General features: G+C 43.7%; 2 protein-coding genes across 2 annotated transcripts in view; one reads left to right on the top strand and one right to left on the bottom strand.

Annotated features, from left to right (window-relative positions):
- Window positions 1-692: 692 nt before the first annotated feature.
- Window positions 693-18,474, top strand: TECTB (tectorin beta). Its single transcript, XM_001513361.4, has 10 exons — window positions 693-784; window positions 1,681-1,871; window positions 3,377-3,519; window positions 3,627-3,699; window positions 10,266-10,369; window positions 10,478-10,561; window positions 12,684-12,846; window positions 14,824-14,893; window positions 15,297-15,329; window positions 17,331-18,474. Exons 1-10 carry the CDS (start codon window positions 709-711, stop codon window positions 17,378-17,380), a joined length of 987 nt encoding a protein of 328 aa, XP_001513411.1. The 5' UTR covers window positions 693-708; the 3' UTR covers window positions 17,381-18,474.
- LOC100082549 (guanylate cyclase 2G-like) overlaps window positions 17,044-21,068 on the bottom strand; it is a 47,394-nt gene continuing 43,369 nt past the window's right edge. Inside the window, exon 22 of the mRNA XM_029081564.2 lies at window positions 17,044-19,567. Within this exon, the coding sequence (XP_028937397.2) occupies window positions 19,535-19,567 (33 nt within the window). The 3' untranslated portion in view covers window positions 17,044-19,534. The remainder of the gene's footprint in view (window positions 19,568-21,068) is intronic.

Genomic DNA, 21,068 nt, shown 5'->3' with positions numbered 1-21,068 from the left:
TGGGGAGTTAAATGTAACCTTATCAAACTCACTAGAGCCTTTATCTAGCTGAAATTGTAGGTAGTAAACACCAAAGAGAAAAAAATACTCCATCCAATTGGTTCTGAAACATGGAGGCACAACTGTTTTGGAGGCAGATTTTTTTGCAGATATTGAATGAAAGAGGGTTTGCATTGTGAAAGAAAATCGAACAAAATCCTATCTCAAACAGTCACAGAAGACAAGAGATTGGACGGGAAGTAACTGAGCTCTCCCTTGCACTCTCCCTTACACAGCCCCCTTCTCCACATTGGTTAATGCCTGTGCTTTGTGATTTATCTGCAGGCAGGTTTCTTTCACAAAGAGGCCTATATAAAGTGGAGATAATGCTAGATAAGTTGGTTTGGGGAGAGGGCATCTTAGAAGGAGCACCACCTACCCAAGTAGAATGAATCTATGCGGAAAATGACTGACTAAATATTTATCTGACTGTCATAGGTATGAGTCCTCCAGCATCTCTTACTTTGCATAACCTGTTTAGGAGGATTCAGTCTTGTTAGAGCTGGTTAGGGGAAAGAGATGGTTGGCTCTGAAAATGTTGCTCTGGGTCTTTATTATTCAAAATCCTGCTTTCCTATTTCAAGCGAGATTGCCCATGTTCCAGGATCTAGCAGAGTTTTGAGTCTGTTTCTGTTTTCCTGCCGACAGTGTCTTTGCCCCTGAGGAGAAATGATGATAAGGGCTGTGATCTTGCTGGCCATCATTGCTGAAGTTTTTGCAGGAACATGCACACCAAATAAAGCAGGTAAATGTGGGAATTGGTTCATTTTCCTTGGGAAGAAATGCAGTCCCTTGTACTAAAGGTACACGGCTCTGCTGTTGATCTGGAATAAAACTGTAGCAAATTGGGAGATCTGTGGTCAAAGACATATGCTTTTGTGAGTTCTTGTTTAATGTTTTAAGTAGCAATTCAGGAGAGTTGGGTTTGATGTCTTATGCTTTTGTGAGTTCTCTTTCAATTTTTTAAACACAAAACAGAGTTTTTCTGTAAGATGTAAAGATATATTGAACAGAAGTCTTCTTCATTTCTTTTTTTCAGTTGGAAAAATATATTAAAAGTAGTAGGTTGTAAGCCCTTTGATTCCAGGGTACTCTCCCAAGTGTTTGGTCCAGTGCTCTGCACACAGTAGGCCTAGATCCCTTAATATACATTTTTTGATAGTACTCTTCAAGCTTTTCTCCAGTTATTGCTCAGCATCTCAATATTACATTGTAATTTACCCATGATTCCTTTATAATTCTTGATATGTTTTCATAGATTTTCATTAATCTTCTTTCATTCATCTCCTTACTCTTGTATTTGGCATTATTCTTATGCTTTTAGCTACCAAATTTTTCCTATCAACTCCATTCTTTGGTTCTTTTCTCCATTTCTCTCTTCTTCTGATCTCTTTCAAAAAGGAAAATAGCTTATGTCGTGCTTAATGCCATGCTCTGCATACAATAAGTACTCGACAAATACGACTGATTGATTATATCTCTTTGCTTAAGGACTTTTCTCCAGGGACAGTGAAAAAAAGGCTCATAGTTTCAAGGGTTTGAATGAAATATTTCCAAATAGAACTAATCCATGTGTCGGGTAATTATGAAAAAAAATCTCAGGTTTGTCTTATCCCAAGTGGTCTGTTGTGTTTTTTCCAGATGTCATTCTGGTGTTTTGCTATCCCAAGACGATTATCACCAAAATTCCAGAATGCCCCTATGGATGGGAAGTACACCAGCTGGCTCTGGGAGGAGTCTGCTATAATGGAATCCATGAGTCGGGTTACTACCAATTCATAATCCCAGATCTGTCTCCTAAAAACAAGTCCTACTGTGGAACTCAATCTGAGGTGAGCAGGTCCCACTCAAAGGAATAATTACTTTGGAACAAAAAGAGAATGGTGGAAAGCACACTTTGGCCCAAGAACCAAGGTTAAAGCTCACCTTATGCCTGCCAAGGTTGACTTCGCTGAACCCTTACCCTGGGCCCAGTGAAGTAAACTTCCCTCTAGACTGTAAGGTCCTTGTGGGCAGGGAGCGTGTCTATCAACTTTGTTACAGTGCACTTCCCCAAGGGGTTAATACAGTGCACTGCACACAATAAATTCTCAGTAACTACCATTGATTGACTGATTGACTGCTTAGGCTGGTCAAACTTTCTTTTTATTCTTGGTTCTAAGCAGGACCTTGGGATTTTCATTATCTGCATCAGAACCTAGCCAGAGCTCTGGGCCAGACTGACTCTTTCAAATCCTCATTCGTCCATTTCTCTTTCTTGGACTAGGGATTTGCTATCCGACTGTTGACTCCTGACTGAGCATCTAACCATAGTTTTTTCATCTCCCCCACTAAAAGAAGAATCAGAATGCTGTTCCTGTGCCTTCCTAAAGAACTAGCTTTTAGGTCATTATAATTTAAGCTGTCAATATCTTCACTGTGGGCAAGTCATTTAACTTCTCTGTGCCTCAGTTACCTCATGTGCAAAATGGGGTTTGAGAATATTTGCCCCACATGGGAAAGGTACTGTGTCCAACCTGATTTGCTTGTATCCACCCCAGTCCTTAGTATAGTGCCTTGCACAGAGTAAGCCCTTAACAAATACCAAAATTATTATTATTAATAATAATGGACTTTTTTGTGTTTGCTAATAGCACTTTGATTTATAAAAGTGTACCATCTGTAAATGAATCCAATATCAATGAAATGATATTAATGAAATAGTACTGATGAAACAATAATACTGTGATGAAGTTTGGCACTGCTGCGATTCTTACAAGGACCTTTCCCAATAGTTGGGAAATCAGCCGTTTGAAGACTGCTGGGTTGCTGGAAGATAGCTGGTATCTCAGGAGAAAGAATCCTACCTCCACTCCTGGAAAGATTCGTTCTGGGGACCGTTATGGGAACCGCTATAAAGTAGCTCTCCAAATCAAGGGCAGCAGCCAAACTGAATGGGTGGGTACAAGGAAAAAAGAGAGTAAAGACTGACTGTCATTTGCAATTGAGAGGGATAGTGGAACAAGAGAATGTTGGGAATATCAGCAGTTGGACACAGGTAAAGAGAAAACTTCAAGAAAATGTAAGAGAGATGTGGGAGGCTTTGTCACCCTCATCCGTATACCCAATAAGCCCTGGTTGAGGAACAAACAGGGAGCCGTTAATTTAGAACATCTAAGTTGGTAATTTCTGGGTAATGGCATGAAAGACTCTCAGGAAAACCAGAGCTCAAATTATCCAGCACTTTGTAGCTGAAAATCAATCATGAGAAACAGGGAGTCATCTTTATATTTTTTTCTGAAGCTGTTTTTTCACACTTAAGATGAAAATTTTACCAACTCCTTCTCCCCAACTCTAGTACAAGCCTCCCATCTACCACTTCTTCAGTTCCATAGTCTCCAATGACAGCACGGTGATCGTCAAGAGCCAACCTGTCAACTATTCTTTTTCCTGTACGTACCATTCCACCTACCTGGTGAACCAGGCAGCATTTGATCAGAGGTAAGTCTGCTCTGCAGGGTGGAAGTTAGGTAGCTTTTCTTGTACTTTGGAGCCACTTTCAATAATACATTTTTCAGTCCTTATGTGAAATTCTCTCCCCTTTTCAGAGTGGCCACTGTGCATGTGAAAAATGGGAGCACGGGGTCATTTGAAAGTCAGTTATCTCTGAACTTCTACACAGTGAGTGCTCTTGGTTTTCTATTTATTTTTAAATGATTATTTATTATCGCTGCTATTACTGTTATTCCCACTTCTAATTTCTAAAGCACTCTTCTTTTCCAAACAACTTCATCAACAAGTACCATGTTTGTCTGGACAATATCCCTATGAGGATGGGAGGGGTGGAAATTATTACCCCATTTTACAGATGTGGAAATTGAGATTAAGGGTCTTAAATCTGCTCTAAAACAATTTCTCCCGGTCTTTTCCATTTTCTCTTAGGCCATGCTGCATCAGCTATATTCTTGTTATTACTTACTAGTTGATTTTAAAATTCACTCCTCATCCAAACCATATTTGCCCCCACACTTCAACATTTTAGTTATTTTAACTAAAGTTTAGTAGCAAACTTCCATCCTGACTGCAAATTCCTCTTTCCACTGGTGAAAACTCTGAATTTTCAATAAGTTATATAGGTAGGTAGACAATGTTTCTGCTGGTCAGGGTATCAACACCACTTCTTTTCAGCTTGCCCCTGAGATGCCTTGAGGTGGCTTGGGCTCCAGTCTTTAATAATAATTGTGGTATTTGTTTAGTGTCTCCTAGAAGCAGCGTGGCTCAGTGGAAAGAGCCCGGGCTTGAGAGTCAGAGGTCATGGGTTCTAATCCCGGCTCCGCCATTTGTCCGCTGTGTGACCTTGGGCTTCTCTTAACTTCTCTGTGCCTCAGTGACCTCCTCTGTAAAAGTGGGGATTAAAAATGTGAGCCTCACGTGGGACAACCTGATTACCCTGTATCTACCCCAGCACTTAGAACAGTGCTCTGCACATAGTAAGCGCTTAACAAATACCATAATAATTATTATTATTATTGTGTGCCAAGCACTGTTTTAGGTGCTACGGAAGATACAAGAAAATCAAGTTGGACACAAGTCCCTGTCCCATCTGGGTCTTCCAGACTAAGTAGGAGGGAAAACAGGTATATAATCTCTATTTTATAGATGAAGAAACTGAGGTACAGAGAAGTTAAGTGACCTACCCAAAGTCACAGAATCAGGCCAGAGGCAGAGTCCAGTTTAGAACCCTCTGATTCTCAGGCCTCTGCTCATTCGGCTAGACATGCTGCTTCTCCAATAGGTGTTTGGTGAACTTAGCAAGGTGGAGCTCAGAAATGCACGCTGGGGTGGGCTGGAACTAGGGGGAGGAAGGGGAAGAGCTGATGTTTTCCTCTCCAACTCATTTCCCCTGCTACCTGGTTCCTCTTTAAATGCACATATAAACTCACCTGACTCAAAGACCGAACTGGCAGAGGACAAAATCAATGTTAGCTTGAAAAAAAAATCAAGGCATTCTTATCTGTGAAAACATTCCAACCTTGGTTTCAGTTAAGTGTTGAGGGTGTTTGGAACTGGAGAGTCGTGTAGTGATATGAATGGATCAGCTAGAAGATGTTTTGTTTGGAGTGAGAGAAACAGGCTTTTTTTTTTCCCTTGTGTGATTGGGCTCCTTCTGGCTTAGAAGTTTATCTGATCGACAGCCTCCTAGTTTTGGGGCCTGGGTGCTATTCTGATTATCCTATTACCGAATTCCACAGAATCTAGGGCTGATCCGAGGGCAGCGGCTACCATGCTGATCCAAGCACTTATCTTATCCTGCTTTGACTCCTGCATCAGCCTCCTTTCTGACCTCCTGGTCTCCTGTCTCTCCCCACTCCAGTCCTTACTTCACTCTGCTACCCAGATCAACTTCAAAAAAAAATGCTGTCATGTCTCTCCACTCCTCACAAACCTCTAACAAGTTTACAGTCTATCTTCCCCTCTAGTCTGTAAGCTCCTTGAGGGCAGGGATTGTGTCTATTATTTTGTATTTTCCCAAGCTTTTGATACAGTGCACTGCAGACAGTAAGTGCTAAATAAATACCACTGACTGATTAATTGAGGATAAGGGAAAGTCTCAAATGTATCTTTCAGTCAAATAAATAACCTGTCTCAGAGCAGGGGTGGGCTGGGTTATGAAGTGGATCAAGTGAAAGAGCACTCCACAAACATTACCTCTGTCTGCACACAATACTCCCTTCAGATGTTGTTTTCATCCTGAGGGTTAGATTGGCATGGGGCTGGTGCAGGGCAGTGATCAAGGTTAGAGAATTCTTGCTCAAATGTGTCCAGATCACTGGGAAAAACAGCCTCAGTTGTAAAAAGGAGTTTAGCTTTAGCCTTAGACCTTATCTTTCCATACCAGGTGTACAGCTGAAGAACAGCTCAGATGAGTTGTCTACACTCCACAATGCATATTCAGTAATCCTGCATCTGTCTTCTCCATTGAAGTGTAAAAATTATAAATAATAATTATGATACTTGTTAAGTGCTTACTAAGTGCCAAGCACTGGGGTGGATTCAAGATACTCAGGTTGGACACAGTCCGTGTCCCACCTGGGCTCCCAGTCTAAGTAGGAGGGAGCAGGATTTAATCCCCATTTTACACATGAAGAAACTGAGACCCGGAGAAGTAAAGTGACTCACCCGAGGTCACACGGTAGACCAGTGGCAGAGCTGGGATTAGAAGCCAGGTCCTCTCAGTCCCAGTCCCATACTCTTTCCATTAGGCTATAATTTTTGCCTTGTAAACTCCTTTTGGGCAAGGAGCATATTTTATCGTTGTTTTACTCCCAAGTGTTTAGTGTAGGACATTTCATTTAGTAGGTGGTCAAAAAATGTCATTACTATCAATCATTCAATGAGACTATGACTACTATTACTATTCCTGCTGCTATTACTACCAGATGGATTTGAAGCACCCAAAGGAAACAGAATGGAGTAACCAGGAATGGATTTGTTTCTCTACAGGCAACCCAGCTGGTATTCATCCCTAAAGTAGATTTTGGGGGGTCTAATAATCTGGTTGGGCTGTTCCATCCACATAAAGTAAATCAATCATATCCTGCCTCTAGTCTGATACGCCCTCCCTCTTCATAACCAACAGACAATTGCTCTCTGCCATTTCTAAACCTTATTGAAGGCACATCTCCTCCAAGAGGCCTTCCCTGACTAAGCCCTCTTTTCCTTTTCTTCCACTCCGGTCTGCATCCCCCTAACTTGCTCCCTTTATTCATCCCCCATCACCCCGGCCCCAAAGCCCCACAGCACTCATGTACATATTTGTAATTTTATTTATTTATATCATTGTCTGTCTTCCTTTCTAGACTGTAAACTCATTATGTGCAGGAAGCATGTCTGCTAATTGTATGCATTGTACTCTCCCAAATGCTTAATACAGTGCTCTGCACACAGTAAGCGCTCAATAAATACGAATGACTAGCTGACTAACCAGATATCACTCTGTCCTCCGCTTTACTTGGTTCTGAGAAGACCCAGCCACATAGTCTTGTTGGCACACGAAAGGCATCGGTAAATTAAAGCTAAGGTGATGTAACAATGTTGAAACAGGAGGTGGAGAGTCTCTGCAAGAGCCCAGTCTAAGGTTTCATGGATGCCCAGAGGAAAAAAGCTCCATGTAGAGATTGAACCATCCCCGCTCAGAATAATGTTGGTATTTGTTAAGTGCTTATTATGTGCAGAGCACTGTTCTAAGCGCTGGGGTAGATATAGGGTAATCAGGTTGTCCCACGTGAGGCTCACAGTTAATCTCCATTTTACAGATGAGGTCACTGAGGCACAGAGAAGTGAAGTGACTTGCCCACAGTCACACAGCTGCCAAGTGGCAGAGCCGGGAGTCGAACCCATGACCTATGACTCCGAAGCCCAGGCTCTTTCCACTGAGCCACGCTGCTTCCAGAATAGCACAGTGCATTAGATGCCAAAACTTTTTCAATAGTTACCTCAGAGTTCCTTTAAGAAGATGAAATAGGGTCAGTGTTGAGATTTTAAAGATTGTTTTTTATTGATTAGGCTTCACAATTACCCTTTGGCTGACTTGGCTTTCTCATTAAAAAAACAAAAGGCTTCTCTCTGTGCTGAACTGGCTGTCCAAGGCTCTGTTTGTGTTAATGTAATGGTTCCTTCAGTTGTCGCTGGAATTGTGACTCAGAGAGATCAGCTCCATCTTGCACAGAGGCACAAGTCTGGAAAAACTGTGTTCTGCTTCAGGCTACCTGAACATAAGGGGTCTTTCATGCCAGCAATTTGCTTTTTCGCTGCTCTGTTTCAGAGCTTGTTTAATATTCCCCGGAGAGCTTCTTCCTTTCCTTCTGGGGTTTGTTTTCCGTGTCTGACTCACACAAACACTCTCTCCCCACCCTCCCCAAGTTCTACCGCTTTCAGAACATTTTTGGGCAGCTCTGAAGCAACAACTGATCCCTGCATACATTTCCATCACATTATCCAGGAGAAAATAGTGTCCTAGATTTCTCATTGAAATTGAATGCTCTGCTAATTGCTGAGGATGAAACAAGCCTCCGAAGTTTAGGAAATGGATTTGATCAAGCCTCTCCCAAATTTCCATTGCAAGCAGAAGCATTTATACTGTCAGCAGCTAAGCATTCTGAGGGCAGCTTTGTTTGGGGGGCCTGATTTCACCGCATTTAAAATCCTGCCAAACTAGGTGGCTCTTCCACTGAGTGGCTGTTACAGAATCTGCCCTTTTCATTTAATGAAAAGTTAAAGATACCTAGGTAAAAACAAATTTTTAAAAGTCAGGAGAGCAGCTTAGCCTGATTGCAAGGGCAAGGTTGTTCAGATTTAACCCAAACATCCTAGCTAATCTTGGAGGAAAACTAGAGAGAGAGAGAATGGGGATAGGAAGGAGAAAAGAGACCTGCAAGTCATTTAGATAGTGAACACAGTGGAGGAAAAACAAAGAATTTGAAGACATAGAAAAGCTGAAAATAGGGATGTGTTGTAGAGCAAACCAAGCTGCATAAATTTGTGCAGAATGTCCCACCATCTCAGATCTTGGATCTGGGCCTGTGTTATTCCTGGGGGTAGGTGGATAAGGTTCTGATAAAAAACACCTTTGACTGGCTCAGGTGGGAGATGACACGGTCTTTAAATTATATCCTGGGGTCCAATTTCTATGTTTCAAACATGACTGCTAGTCTGTAAACTCCTCAAGGGCAAGGATTTTTTGTCTACTATTTTGCTCTCCCAAGTACGTAGTATAGTGCTCTGCACTGAGGGACTATTGGCATGTTGAAGAGTGGAAAGATATGGAAGTGCCCAGGGTTTTTCATATGACAGGATAATACCAGAAATAATGTATTTTTTGCAGGAAAAATGTCCTGCAAGTTGTTTGGGAGCAAAATCAAAATTTCACCTTTCCATTTTCACCATCTATAGGCAACTTTCTTGTATTTAAAAAAAAATTATCATTCAGTAAACAATTAAAACTACAGGAGACCCCAAATGATAGGCCTGCCCCTGTTGACTCTGCTGTGAGCCTGTGGAATGAAAAACTGAGAAATCTGGAATAGCTGTGGGAAGCACCATGGCCCAGTGGAAAAAATATGGGCCTAGAAGCCAGAGGATCTGGGTTCTAATCCTGGCTCCCACACTAGTATGCTGTGTGACCTAGGGCAAGTGAAGTAACTTCTCTGTTCCTCAGTTACCTCATCTGGAAAATGGGGATTAATACCTGTTCTCCCTTTGCTTAGACTGGGAGCCCCATGTAGGATGGGGAATTGTGATTATCTCATATCTACCCGGCACTTAGTACAGTGGCTGGTATATAAGAAGTTCTTGAAAGATACCATAAAAAACCCCACTTTCCACTGCTTTCCTGAGCCCCCGCTGGCAATGGTAGAGGATGGGTGGGAGGTCAATGCCATCTTACGCTCCCAAAAATTCAATCAATTGGTATTTATTGATCACTTAGAGTATGCAGAGCACCCTACTACACTCATGAGACACTACCACGCAACAGAGTTGGGAGACCTGTTCCCTGCTCAAAAGAAGCATATAGTCCACAGCGGACAGACACCATCCCACTTCCAGCAGCCACCGGGGGGGTGGGCGATATTGATGGCACGGGGGTCTTTTCTGCCCTTCATGATTCCCTCCCCACGGAACAACTGTGGTTTCCGGGGCAGTGAGCTCTACCGGCCACAATGTTCCCTCCCTCTAATCCTTGCGGCAGGGAGCGTTGGCTTTCTGATCAGGCAGTCGCGTTTTTAACCCTGAGTTTTCAGCTTCCCAACCCCTCTAGGGTTTCCCTGACTCCTAACGGGATGAGATACTGCCTGCATATCAGTGACTTACTTCACCATTTGGGCTGTCCTGACTGCTTCAACCAGCATGCAAACCAGACACTTTCCCAGCACGACTGTTGGCCGGGAGTCACCCTAATGGTCCTCCCTCCAACTTAGACAGTGAGCCCTATATGGGACGGGAACTGTGTCCATTCTGATTGACTTGTATCTACTCCAGTGCTTGGAACAGTGCTGGACACAGAGTAAGGGTTTACCAAATGCCATTTAAAAAAATGACCTTGTTCAGAGCTAAGATTGTGCATGCACTTGGGAAGGCAGAGATGGTACGGTTTGAGTTGGGAGTTCCTTGCTCTCCAGCTCCTCTAGCCCTCCGGTGCCTGAACCTGACTGGCTGTAGTAATGTCTTGTGTCACTCCTCTCCCCAAGAACGCCAAGTTCACCAACAAAAGAGAAGCTCCTTTCGTGGTGGAAACCTCAGAGATCGGTTCAGATTTGTTCTCTGGAGTGGAAGCAAAAGGGCTAAGTACCAGGTGGGTGAACCTCAGCCTTTCTCAACTCAGACAGACAGATGGCCAAGCAAGATCCAGGCCCAGGGCCAAGATCAGGCTCATAGAAATGGTACTTTGTTTTCCTTGTAGATTTAAAGTCGTTCTGAACAGCTGCTGGGCTACTCCATCAGCGGACTTCATGTACCCGATGCAGTGGCAGCTGATCAGTAAGGGGTAGGTACTCGGCCCCAGGGTTAAAATGGAAAATTGGTCGGGTGGTGGGTGGGGGTGGGGGTTCTCTTCCTAGAACAGGGCTCATGAGTTCGAATCCCAGCTCTGCCACTTGTCAGCTGTGTGACTGTGGGCAAGTCACTTAACTTCTCTGTGCCTCAGTTCCCTCGTCTGTAAAATGGGGATTAAGACTGTGAGCCCCACGTGGGACAACCTGATTCCCCTGTGTTTACCCCAGCGCTTAGAACAGTGCTCTGCACATAGTAAGCGCTTAACAAATACCAACATTATTATTATTATTATTATTATTAGAAATAGCCTGGAACCACTGAGGACTGGTTTGCTTTAACTCTCTGAACGATAAGAAATGCTGATTAACCAGAAAGAGGACGGGGGAGTTACTCTGATACAGAAACAGGGTGGCCTAGGGGAAAGAGCAAAGGCCTAGTAGTCAGTCATCTAATTAATCAATGGTATTTTTTGAGAGCTTACTTAGTGCAGAGCATTGGTACTAAACACTTGGGAGAGTACAATACAACAGGATTAGCAGAAACGGTCCCTGCCCATAACGGGTTTACAGCCTGAAGGGCGTCAGAGGACCTGGGTTCTAGCCAGAGTGAAAATTTGGGTCCTCCATTGCCTAGACAACTTGTAAATATATAAACACAGACTAAAATAAATCAAATATCGGAAGTACTCCTCTGTTAGGCATAGGAGTTTATTTTGAGTGCTTTCCCCCCCAGTCCTTTGGAAAGGTTACTATTTCTTCCCGAGTGCTTAACAACACCCAGTTTTTATCTGCTGCCGGACAGCGGGGACATATTACAGGAATAGTGCGAAAAGGATCACGTGACCGCGCCACACGACCTAGGGTTGTCGGGCTCTGGAGGGCTTTGTGCCATGAAATGGTGCCAAGGCCTAGGCATTCTAATTTTGCTCGTTAGGTGTTCCACTCCCTCCCTCAGTGAGGCCTGCTTACTTTATTTTCCATTAGTGGGTGCCATGGCTGGGGAAGGAACAGTCTATCTGTAACAAGCTATTTTAAGGATTCACTTCATAGGTCATGCAAGGACCTCTGGCATCCTCACCAACCCCATCCTGCTGGAGTTGAGTTTCAAAACTCTGCTAGCTCCGGCACCTAGCCCACTTGTCTAGGCTGGAAACAGAGGGATCCCCAGATCTGACTCCTTATAAGAGGCCCGGGAACCACACCGCCAAAGTTGGATCACCCCCAAAATCTGGCTTGATGGCTTGGAGAATCTCTCCGGCCCCACTTATCCACCACTTCAGCCTCGTCTGGCCCAGACACGACTTAGACATTCTACAGGAATGCCTCAACCCCATCCGAGAAGCAGCATGGCCTAGTAGCAAGAGCAGGGGCTTGGTAGTCAGGGGATGTGGGTTCTAATCCCAGCTCTGCCACTTGTCTGCTTTGTGACCTTGGGCAAATCACTTAACTTCTCTGTGCCTCCGTTACCTCATCTGAAAAATGGGGATTAAGACTGTGAACCCCCTGTGAGACAGGCCCTGTATCCAACCTTAGTACCTTGTATCTACCCCAGGGCTTAGAACAGTGTTTGGCACATAGTAAGTGCTTAACAAATATTATTATTATTATTACCTACCCTGCTTGGAGAGCCAACCCTGAGCTGGAAGAAGTAGAGGTCAGGGGAACTCAGGACCACAAGAATTGCATGTCCAGTTCCAGCCCAAAAGTGCAAGAGGGGGAAGAGGCCTGTGATAATACCTGGATAAAAATGGGGTTAATGGGAAATAGTGGTCTTTATTAACAATAATAATAACAATAATAATGTTTGTTAAGAGCTTACTAGGTGCCAACCACTGTTCTAAACAGTGGGTAAATACAAGATAATCAAGTTGGACCCAGTCCCTGTCCCATATGGGGCTCACAGTCTTCATCCCCATTTTACATTATAACTGAGGCACAGAGAAGTTAAGTGATTCGCCCAAGGTCACACAGCAGACATGTGGCAGAGCCAGGATTAAGACCCACTTCCTCTGACTCCAGGCCCGTGCTCATTCCACTACACCAAGTACTGTCCCCGAGTGAGAGTTTGGGTCCGCTTGGCTTCTATTTTGTTTTTCTCCTCACTGTGCCTTTCAGCTGCCCAACAGATGAGACGGTCATCGTGCATGAGAATGGGAAAGACCACCGGGCTACCTTCCAGTTCAATGCTTTCCGGTTCCAGAACATCCCTAAGCTGTCGAAAGTCTGGCTGCACTGCGAGACCTTCATCTGTGATAGTGAAAGATTCTCCTGCCCTGTGGTAAGACATTCTTTCCCGGAACTGTCTTTAGAGAGCACATGTCCAGGCCTGGAACTAGAATGGAAACTAGGGAGGGACCGAGGCCGGGGGGCAGAGGTGGAGCAGGGGGATAACAAAAATAACTCGAGAGCTTAATTTTAAAATAAGAGTAGAGTATGAAATGGAGATGCCGTGACTGAAGACTTTCTTGTCTAAAAAGCAGGCAATAAGTCATCCATGGATCTGTTTCCTGTATGATTTCAGTGTGCTAGTCTGTTTGCCCCATATCATAGTAGCGGTGGTAGAAGGAATAATAATGATTCAGCACTTACTGTGTGCAGAGCACTGATCCAAGCACTGGGCGAGAATTAGGGTCCCTAGCCCTCACAGGTAGTTCTCTCAATCTAAGCATTCTGGACTCTCAGCAATCGAGCAGGAGAGCAGACGGCGGCTGACACCTGGGACGGCTGCCTTGGCAGAAATGGCTGCTCAGAGGCGGCTTTGCTGCCGACTCCAGTGTGGTTGGCAGCCTCCTGCCAAGGAGCCAGGCTGTTTCTTCCTTCCCCTGAAAGCCATTCACCCAGATAACAACTGAGATGGCAGGCAGGGCTGCAGGAGGAGAGCTGGGACTATCTGAGTGGACCCTGACCCTGACCCAGGGAGAAGTCAGGTGGTCACGACCGAGTCTTTGCTCACATCGTCCCTTACACGTGAACAGCTTAACTGTCCCTGCCCGCCCTCTTTTTTTTCTCCCCTCTTCTAAATCACAACTCAAAGCCCACCTCCTCCAGGAAGCTTAGTGCAGTGTTGTGCACACAGTAAGCGCTCAATAAATACAATTGAATGAATGAGCAAAAAGCATGCCTCGCTCGGCCATCCTCTCCAACTTAAACTCCAAGAATGGCTCCTCCTACTCAACACGTGCTTTTAGTGACTTTAGAGAATCTACCTGTCTCTGTGTCTTGTCTCTCTGTTGATCCTGATGCTTTGTCCTGCATGGGGAAAAGCAGAGTGTCATAGTTCCTTGGAGATCTGGACTTATATATGGAAGATATGTGGGGACAATCCTTCCTCTTCTGCCCTTTGCACCGTGGGTGAGGATGCTGCAGGGGGGTTTGCCCTGGGGGTCCCCAGTGGCATGTAGAGTCATTTGGTTGTGCTAGTGGTCATAGGTGGAGACAGAATGGTAATACTAATAATTATGGTATTTATTAAGCGCTTACTATGTGCCAAGCACTGGGGTAGTGATTGTACTGCTCACTTAGAACACACCAACACGCTATCCTGCACATAATAATCATAATTGTGGTGTTTCTTAAGTGCTTACTGTGTGCCAGTCACTGTTCTAAGCTCTGGGTTAGAGACATGCAAATTGGGTTGGACTCAGTCCCTGTTCCACATGAAGCTCATAATCTTAATATCCATTGTCCAGATGATGAAACCGAGGCACAGAGACGTCAAGTGACTTACTGGGTCTCACAGCAGACATGTGAAAGAGTCAGGATTAGAACCCAAATCCCTCTCACTCCCAGGCCCCCACGTCTCAGGCAGATTCGGGCAACAGGTTCCCTTGCATCCAGGGCAGCTTTAAAGAGCTTCAAACCCTTGAAGAGGGTATGTGGCTTCCCCTCTCTAGGGTTCCAACTAAATTAAACTGAACATCTTCAGAAGATCCATGATAACTATGAGATGCCAAACAAATGCCAGAATTTGGAACCATTCCAACCTGGTTTGGCTCACCTCTGAGGGCCAAATTTCCCAAGGCCACCCTAACCTTTTGCTGTCAGGAAAACCTGGAGTGCACCAGCCTTACGAATGCTCAATTAGAATGACCAAAATTAGGAAAGATTTTCTTCCTTAGTTTTAGATAGGGAGGAAATTCCCTGCTGTTAAAAAGGTAATATTGTTATTACTTCTTACCAAGATTTGTACATCTGGGATATTCAGCGCTCTCTCTCTGTCTCTCTGTCTCTCTCTCCTTTTGTCAATTCCTTTCAGACGTGTGATAAAAGGAAACGTTTCCATGAACAGACTGGGGGAGTGTTAGTTGTGGAATTCTCCATCCGCAGTAAGCATTTATGTTTCCGAACAGTTTGGGTTTTTAAGTAGCTGCTCTCTTTCAGCCTCCACCAAATGATGGCCCAGTTTGCAAATGAAAGCCAAAAGTCTCTCTGCATCAGTGCATCTTCCTACATATATTGAAAAGCAAAGCACAGCAACATGTAATGGGCACCTCAGTCAACCTGGAGATTTGAAGTTGTTACTTGTTCCATTGCCCATCAAAATAGGGTGAAGAACAAATTTTGCCAAAAATTTAACAACTCTCAGAGACCTCTAGAAGAGAGACAGACCTTAGAAGAGCTGGGAAAAACATTTTTAGACTCACTGAAAAAAGTGGTGTTCCAAATTTATTGCTGGTTTTAATTGCTGTTGGGAGACTTTTTCAACACTTTCCCTTTCAATTTATCTAGGTAGGGGATATTCAAGTCACTACAGCTTCTCGGGTAAGAAAATGTTTTGAGTCTATTACCGTTTGCATGTGCTTCAGTCTCATCAACACAAATTCCCATTTAACCTTTTCCTTTGGAACCACAGGTGCTAGTTTACAAGATTTCCAACTGCACTGTCTGGGGAAAACCTCATCAGGCTGCTAAAATTGGATCAATCAGTCCATGGTGTTTATTGAGCGCTTGCCATCTGCAGACCACTGTACTAAGCTCTTGGGAGAGTATAAGACTGTGAGCCTGTTGTTGGGTAGGGATTTTCTCTATCTGTTTCCAATTTGTACTTTCCAAGCTCGTAGTACAGTGCTCTGCACACAGTAAGTGCTCAATAATTATGATTGAATGAATGAATACCAGAGTTGGTAGACATTTTTCCTGCCCACAAGGATCTTACAGTGTAGGGGGGAGACAGACATTAAAATAAACCATGGATATGTACATGAGTGGTTAGAGCGGAGTGTGGGGTGAATGTCAAGTGCTTGGAGAATGAGCATGGCCTAATGTATAGAACATGGACCTGGGATTTAGGTTATAATCCTAGCACTGCCACCTGACTGCTGTGTGACCTTGGAGAAGTCACTCAGTTTCTCTGTTCCTCAATCCCCTAATTTGCAAAATGGGGACAGAGACTGTGTCCATCCTGACCATCTTGTATCTATCTCAGCACTTAATATAGTGCACGGCACATAGTAAGCGCTTTACAAATAACATTATTATTATTAACAAACACCATAAAAAAATATGAAGGCGGAGGGAGTTACAGGCCGGAGGCAAGGTGTGGGGAAGGGGTCAGTAGTGAAATACGTGAGACTGATGAACGTGCACTAAAGGGGCGGAGTGAGGGTGCTGGGTTGTAGTAGGAAATCAGTAGTAGCAGTTTGAATGAGGGGAAAGGGCAGATGACTCCTTCCCCTTGAAAGTGCTGAAGGGTACTGCCTCCCTCACTAGATAACGTGATGTTTGTGCCTATGCTTCGTCAGTGAAAGCCAGTGTGGCCCGACAGAAACATTTAAGGTTGTGTTGGTGAAAAGGGGGTATTTATGCTGACTGACTGAGTCTTCTAATTGGGCAAGACACCAGAGATTCTAGGCCTCATCCTTCATAATAATAATTATGGTATTTGTTAAGCGCTTACTATGTGCCAAGCACTGTTCTAAGCACTGGGGGAGAGACAAGGTAATCAAGTTGTCCCACGTGGTGCTCACCGTCTTACTCTCCATTTTACAAATGAGGTAAGAGACACAGAGAAGTTAAGTGGCTTTCCCAAGGTCAAGGAGCAGACAAGTGGTGGAGCCAGGATTAGAACCCACGATCTCTGACTCCCAAGCCCATGCTCTTTCCACTAAGCCATGCTGCTTCTCTGCTTCATCTGCCTCCAGTCTGCAGTGGGGGAGCCTGTGAAGGAATTTAAAAGGGCAGAGACGGGGATGGGGAAGGAACAGAACCTGGAAAAAACTGAGACCATCCTGTCAATCATCTAGGCATGCAGAGTCAGGCTGACTTGAGAGCAGGGTTAATGACAGGTGGTGCCCGAATAGTTACTTTGATTGTGTGATCTCTGTAAGCATTAGCTCGGTGCCTGGCACCTCATATTGGCTATTGCCTTTGCATATTTTGAACCCCATACAGACTTTCGTCCTAAAAAACTCTTCAAAAAATACACTTGCCTCGTGTTGACGTGGTTGTGACTGCACTTCACTAATAAGACAGTGACAAAGCTAAGTGGCTTCATTCTATTTTTCCATTCAATTTCATAGGCATTACATGATCATTAATATCGATTAATAATAAATGTACATTTTGTCCTTCATAACAACAGTATCAGTACTAGAAGACAATTTTAAATCCAAAAGTTCAATGAAAGTCAATAGTTCTAAAAACACAACGGGAAATTAAAAGTTCCATTGCTTTTTATAGATTCTTGTAAAAATCACCTACAATACAGAACAGGCCGTCCATATCCCTTTTAAAGTAACATTTCTCATTCTCCTTTGTTTGCAGATATTTTCTACCATCTAATCTTCATGCTTGGTATCTGTGCTATGTTATAGAAGCTGACGTGGCTGCAGCAGGCCATTATCCTAAGGCATTACTTTCTGAGTTGATGGCAACTCATGTTTATTTTGCTGACAAAAACAGCTTAGGGGATGATTTTTAAGGGAAGGTAATCAAAACCTGACAAATTTGGGTTCCAGTGCTGCAATAAATGTGTTCCCTAGTTCCTGAAATTATTTCATCTTCATGACAAGGATGCTCAGATCATTGGGATCCTTCCTTTTTGCTGTGGGAGGGTTCTGGTTCCTTCCATTTTCAACAGCCGATTCCATAAATAAAGCCGAAACAAAGCCGATTCCAAAAAGAGTGAACAACCACCACCAGCTCCAATCAAGCCGATGAAACCGAAAGAGCCAAAGGAGAATGGAATGTCATAATCTTAGAGCTAGGTTGAATGCAGCATCAAGATCTCTGCTCTCGATTTGGCCCAATGTCTTTAATCAACAGGGAAAGAATCAACAGATTGTTGGGGCGCAAATTAATTACTTGCGAGGCAGCAGAGACTTGGATAGGGAGGTCTGAAAGGGAAACCCAGGATCAGAAGCAAAAACTCTATATTCAGCCCTGCCCTATCCTTAATTCTGTCACTAGGATTATCAGCGCATAACTGCATTGGCTAATTCATGAACTCTGAACCATGAGGATTTAAGTGTTGGCCAAATGTCTAAAAATCCTATCCACTCTTTCACCAACAACCAAGAATATTGAGACGTTACCACTCTTATCTCAAAGCTAAATGCCTAAAAAAAACTGTGATATTGTAATTCTCTTTGTAGTAAGACATAAAAATATTTTATTGGTTCGGATTTAAAAAAACACCTCTCCTAGTATGCTCTTAGTGAATGGCTTTTATGCATGGCTTCAAATAAATCAACACTCCCAGTAGGTTAGTATATTTTATTGAAAATCCTACAATCTTGTGAATTTAGACTCTAAATTAAGCTCTAAATCTCTAGACTGTAAAGTCCGCTCTAGTCTGTAAGCCCAACTCTGATGTATTCAAGCGCTAAGTACAGTTCTCTGCACACAATAAGTGCTAAATAAATATCTGGTGCTATAGATGAAATAAAATATCCTCAAATATTGTCCACGTAGGTCTACTGTGAGAAACTTATATCTACACTGTCACTTTCATTAACTGTTCCCATCCTGAGGAGAGAGATACATATTGGGTTGGTTAACAGGCTTTATTGACAACACACTGTATGTGGAGTCCTCAATTTGCAGAAGTACATATTTATTTGAATGGCCTATTGTAGTTGATTCCTCCATATGCCTTTGTGAACCCCAAGTCTGCTGGGACACAGATAAAGTCATGGTCTAGGTAAAAGCAGGGCAAAGCAGTACTGGGAGGAACAGGGGAGCAAGGGTTAGGAAGTTCTAATGGGGTGGTAGTGGGCTCCTGGATAATTGGGAGCAGGGTGGGGTGAGGGGGAGGTGGAGAAGGCTTCTGAAGATTCTGGTGTTGACAGAGGTAGGCTTAGCTGCCAAAATAAAGCAGCTCTGACCCCAACCTTCCCGAGTACTAAGGGAACACCGGACAACTTTTAGCTGGTTATCTCAACCTCAGGTTTCTTTCAACAAATCACGGAACCACAAAAGCATAGAACCTGATGAGATACGTGTCTTCTGTTCTTTCCCCCGACGCCCTCACGATCCAAGAAAGATAACCATTTCCATAGTGAAAATGGGCTGAAAGAATCAGGACCAAAAACTGTCTCAGGAGCTAACTGTAAATGGCAACAGTTACAGCTGCTTTTACATAGCTACGGTCCTAGCTAGCTACAGTCCTGCTTTTATGCTTTTACATGTGCCCAGTGAGAAGCAACTGTTGGTCAAACGTCCATCTTTTAGGCCACTTCCAAACACCCAGCTCAAAATTCATTAGCAGTGGGTACATCTCTGAAAATGAAATGTAAATATAGACCCAGATACATCATCAGAAGACTGGAAGGGCAGCAGATTTTGTTCCTTTGGTAGCCTAATCACATTTTGAAGTCTCTAACTATAGTACATTGCTGGACCCATGTCTTTCAGGACCTTGAGAAGCAGAAATGAGGAATGAGCAGCTAAGGAGGCCAGCTTGATTGCCATCTCTAAAGTGCACAAAATCAAAAATTCTTCCATCTTCTCTGAAATCTGGGCTTCCATCAAGTGGCTTTAGAAGCAGAGAGATGAGGCTCCTATGGTATAGATAAAGTTAGCGTTAATGCAGTCTGTGGATGAAGATTGGTATTAGTGTGGACTGTGAAGCACACCTGCGTTCTAATCCCAGCATGGCCACCTGCTTGCTGTGTGGCCAGGGGGAAGTCGCTTAAACTCTCCAGGCTCAGTTTCCTCATCTGTAAAATGGGGAAGACACCTGTTCTCCCTACTCTTAGATCATGTGTCCTGTGTGGGACAGCTCTGATTATACTGTATTTAGTCCAGTGCCTAGCATAGCATTTGCCATATAATAAGCATTTACCAAAACTGTTATTGTAATTATCAGTTGTCAGTGGTATTTAGCGAGCGTTAACTATGTGCAGAGTACTGTACTAATCACTTGGGAGAGTACAACAGAATTAGTGGACATGATCCCTGTCCATAATGACCTTACAGTCTGGAGGGAAGCATTCACTATAGCACATAAGGTATAATCACAGCATCACTCAACTAGAAGAAATCCAAAGCAAGCTGTGGGCCAATTGGGGTCACTCTGCTGCCTCTTTGAAATGAAATACCCCACCTCTTGGATGAGGTAGGGAGAGCTACTGGTTCCCAACACTCAGAAATTATACCCATCAGGAGAGTTCTTGTGGGGCAAGAGATCATGAGAGGACATCTAATCCAGTCTCTCACTTACAAACAGGAATACATCTTAATAATGTTGGTATTTATTAAGCGCTTACTATGTGCCGAGCACTGTTCTAAGCGCTGGGGTAGACACAGGGGAATCAGGTTGTCCCACGTGGGGCTCACAGTCTTAATCCCCATTTTACAGATGAGGGAACTGAGGCACCGAGAAGTTAAGTGACTTGCCCACAGTCACACAGCCGACAAGTGGCAGAGCTGGGATTCGAACTCATGAGCCCTGACTCCAAAGCCCGTGCTCTTTCCACTGAGCCACGCTGCTTCTCCATCTTCCTTGATGGCCACTCAGCATGTTCTGAAATTGCAATTTGGGCTCACTATAGTAGCATCCCTTCTCCAGTTGGTCTAGGGGCCAACACAGATCACCATTAGTCAGACTCACAGAAATTAAAAAAAAATCAATCTGGGAAGAATTCCATTAAGGCATTTAGAAAAATCTGTAATAGAGGCTAGGGTTACACCACAACTCTATCATTTATTCATTTGTTTTCCTCTGAATGATAGCCAAAAAGCAACTGATACCCCCAAAAGGAACAGACATTTAAGATCTCATTTGCTACCAATGGTTTAGTCATTTAGCTCAGAAGAAACTAAAGCCATTCTTCACTAGTTAGAACACTTCCTTTACATTGGTAGAGCACATGCGGTAGAGGTGAGATTCTGTAAAATGGCCAAGGGAGCATTTAAAAAGGAGGAAAGAGAAAATCAAAGCACCTATGCATTAAGAAGTCTATTATGAATGCTGCTAAATCAAAGAGGACAAGAAAGCCCATACTTCATTTAAGGAGAAAGGGACCAGGGTACCATCAGCCTGATCCATCTTTGTCGCTC

This window comes from Ornithorhynchus anatinus, chromosome 16 (assembly GCF_004115215.2).
Source record: "Ornithorhynchus anatinus isolate Pmale09 chromosome 16, mOrnAna1.pri.v4, whole genome shotgun sequence".
Lineage (NCBI taxonomy): Eukaryota > Metazoa > Chordata > Mammalia > Monotremata > Ornithorhynchidae > Ornithorhynchus > Ornithorhynchus anatinus.
The sequence above is the reverse complement of the archived record's forward strand: the minus strand, read 5'-3'. Positions and strand labels throughout refer to the sequence as shown.

Excerpts from the sequence above, each read along its gene's own strand:
- TECTB (XM_001513361.4), top strand. The coding sequence starts at position 709 with ATGATGATAAGGGCTGTGATCTTGCTGGCCATCATTGCTGAAGTTTTT. Across the intron at positions 10,370-10,477 it reads GCAAAAGGGCTAAGTACCAG|ATTTAAAGTCGTTCTGAACA; the intron begins GTGGGTGAACCT and ends TTTTCCTTGTAG. Across the intron at positions 12,847-14,823 it reads AAAGATTCTCCTGCCCTGTG|ACGTGTGATAAAAGGAAACG; the intron begins GTAAGACATTCT and ends AATTCCTTTCAG.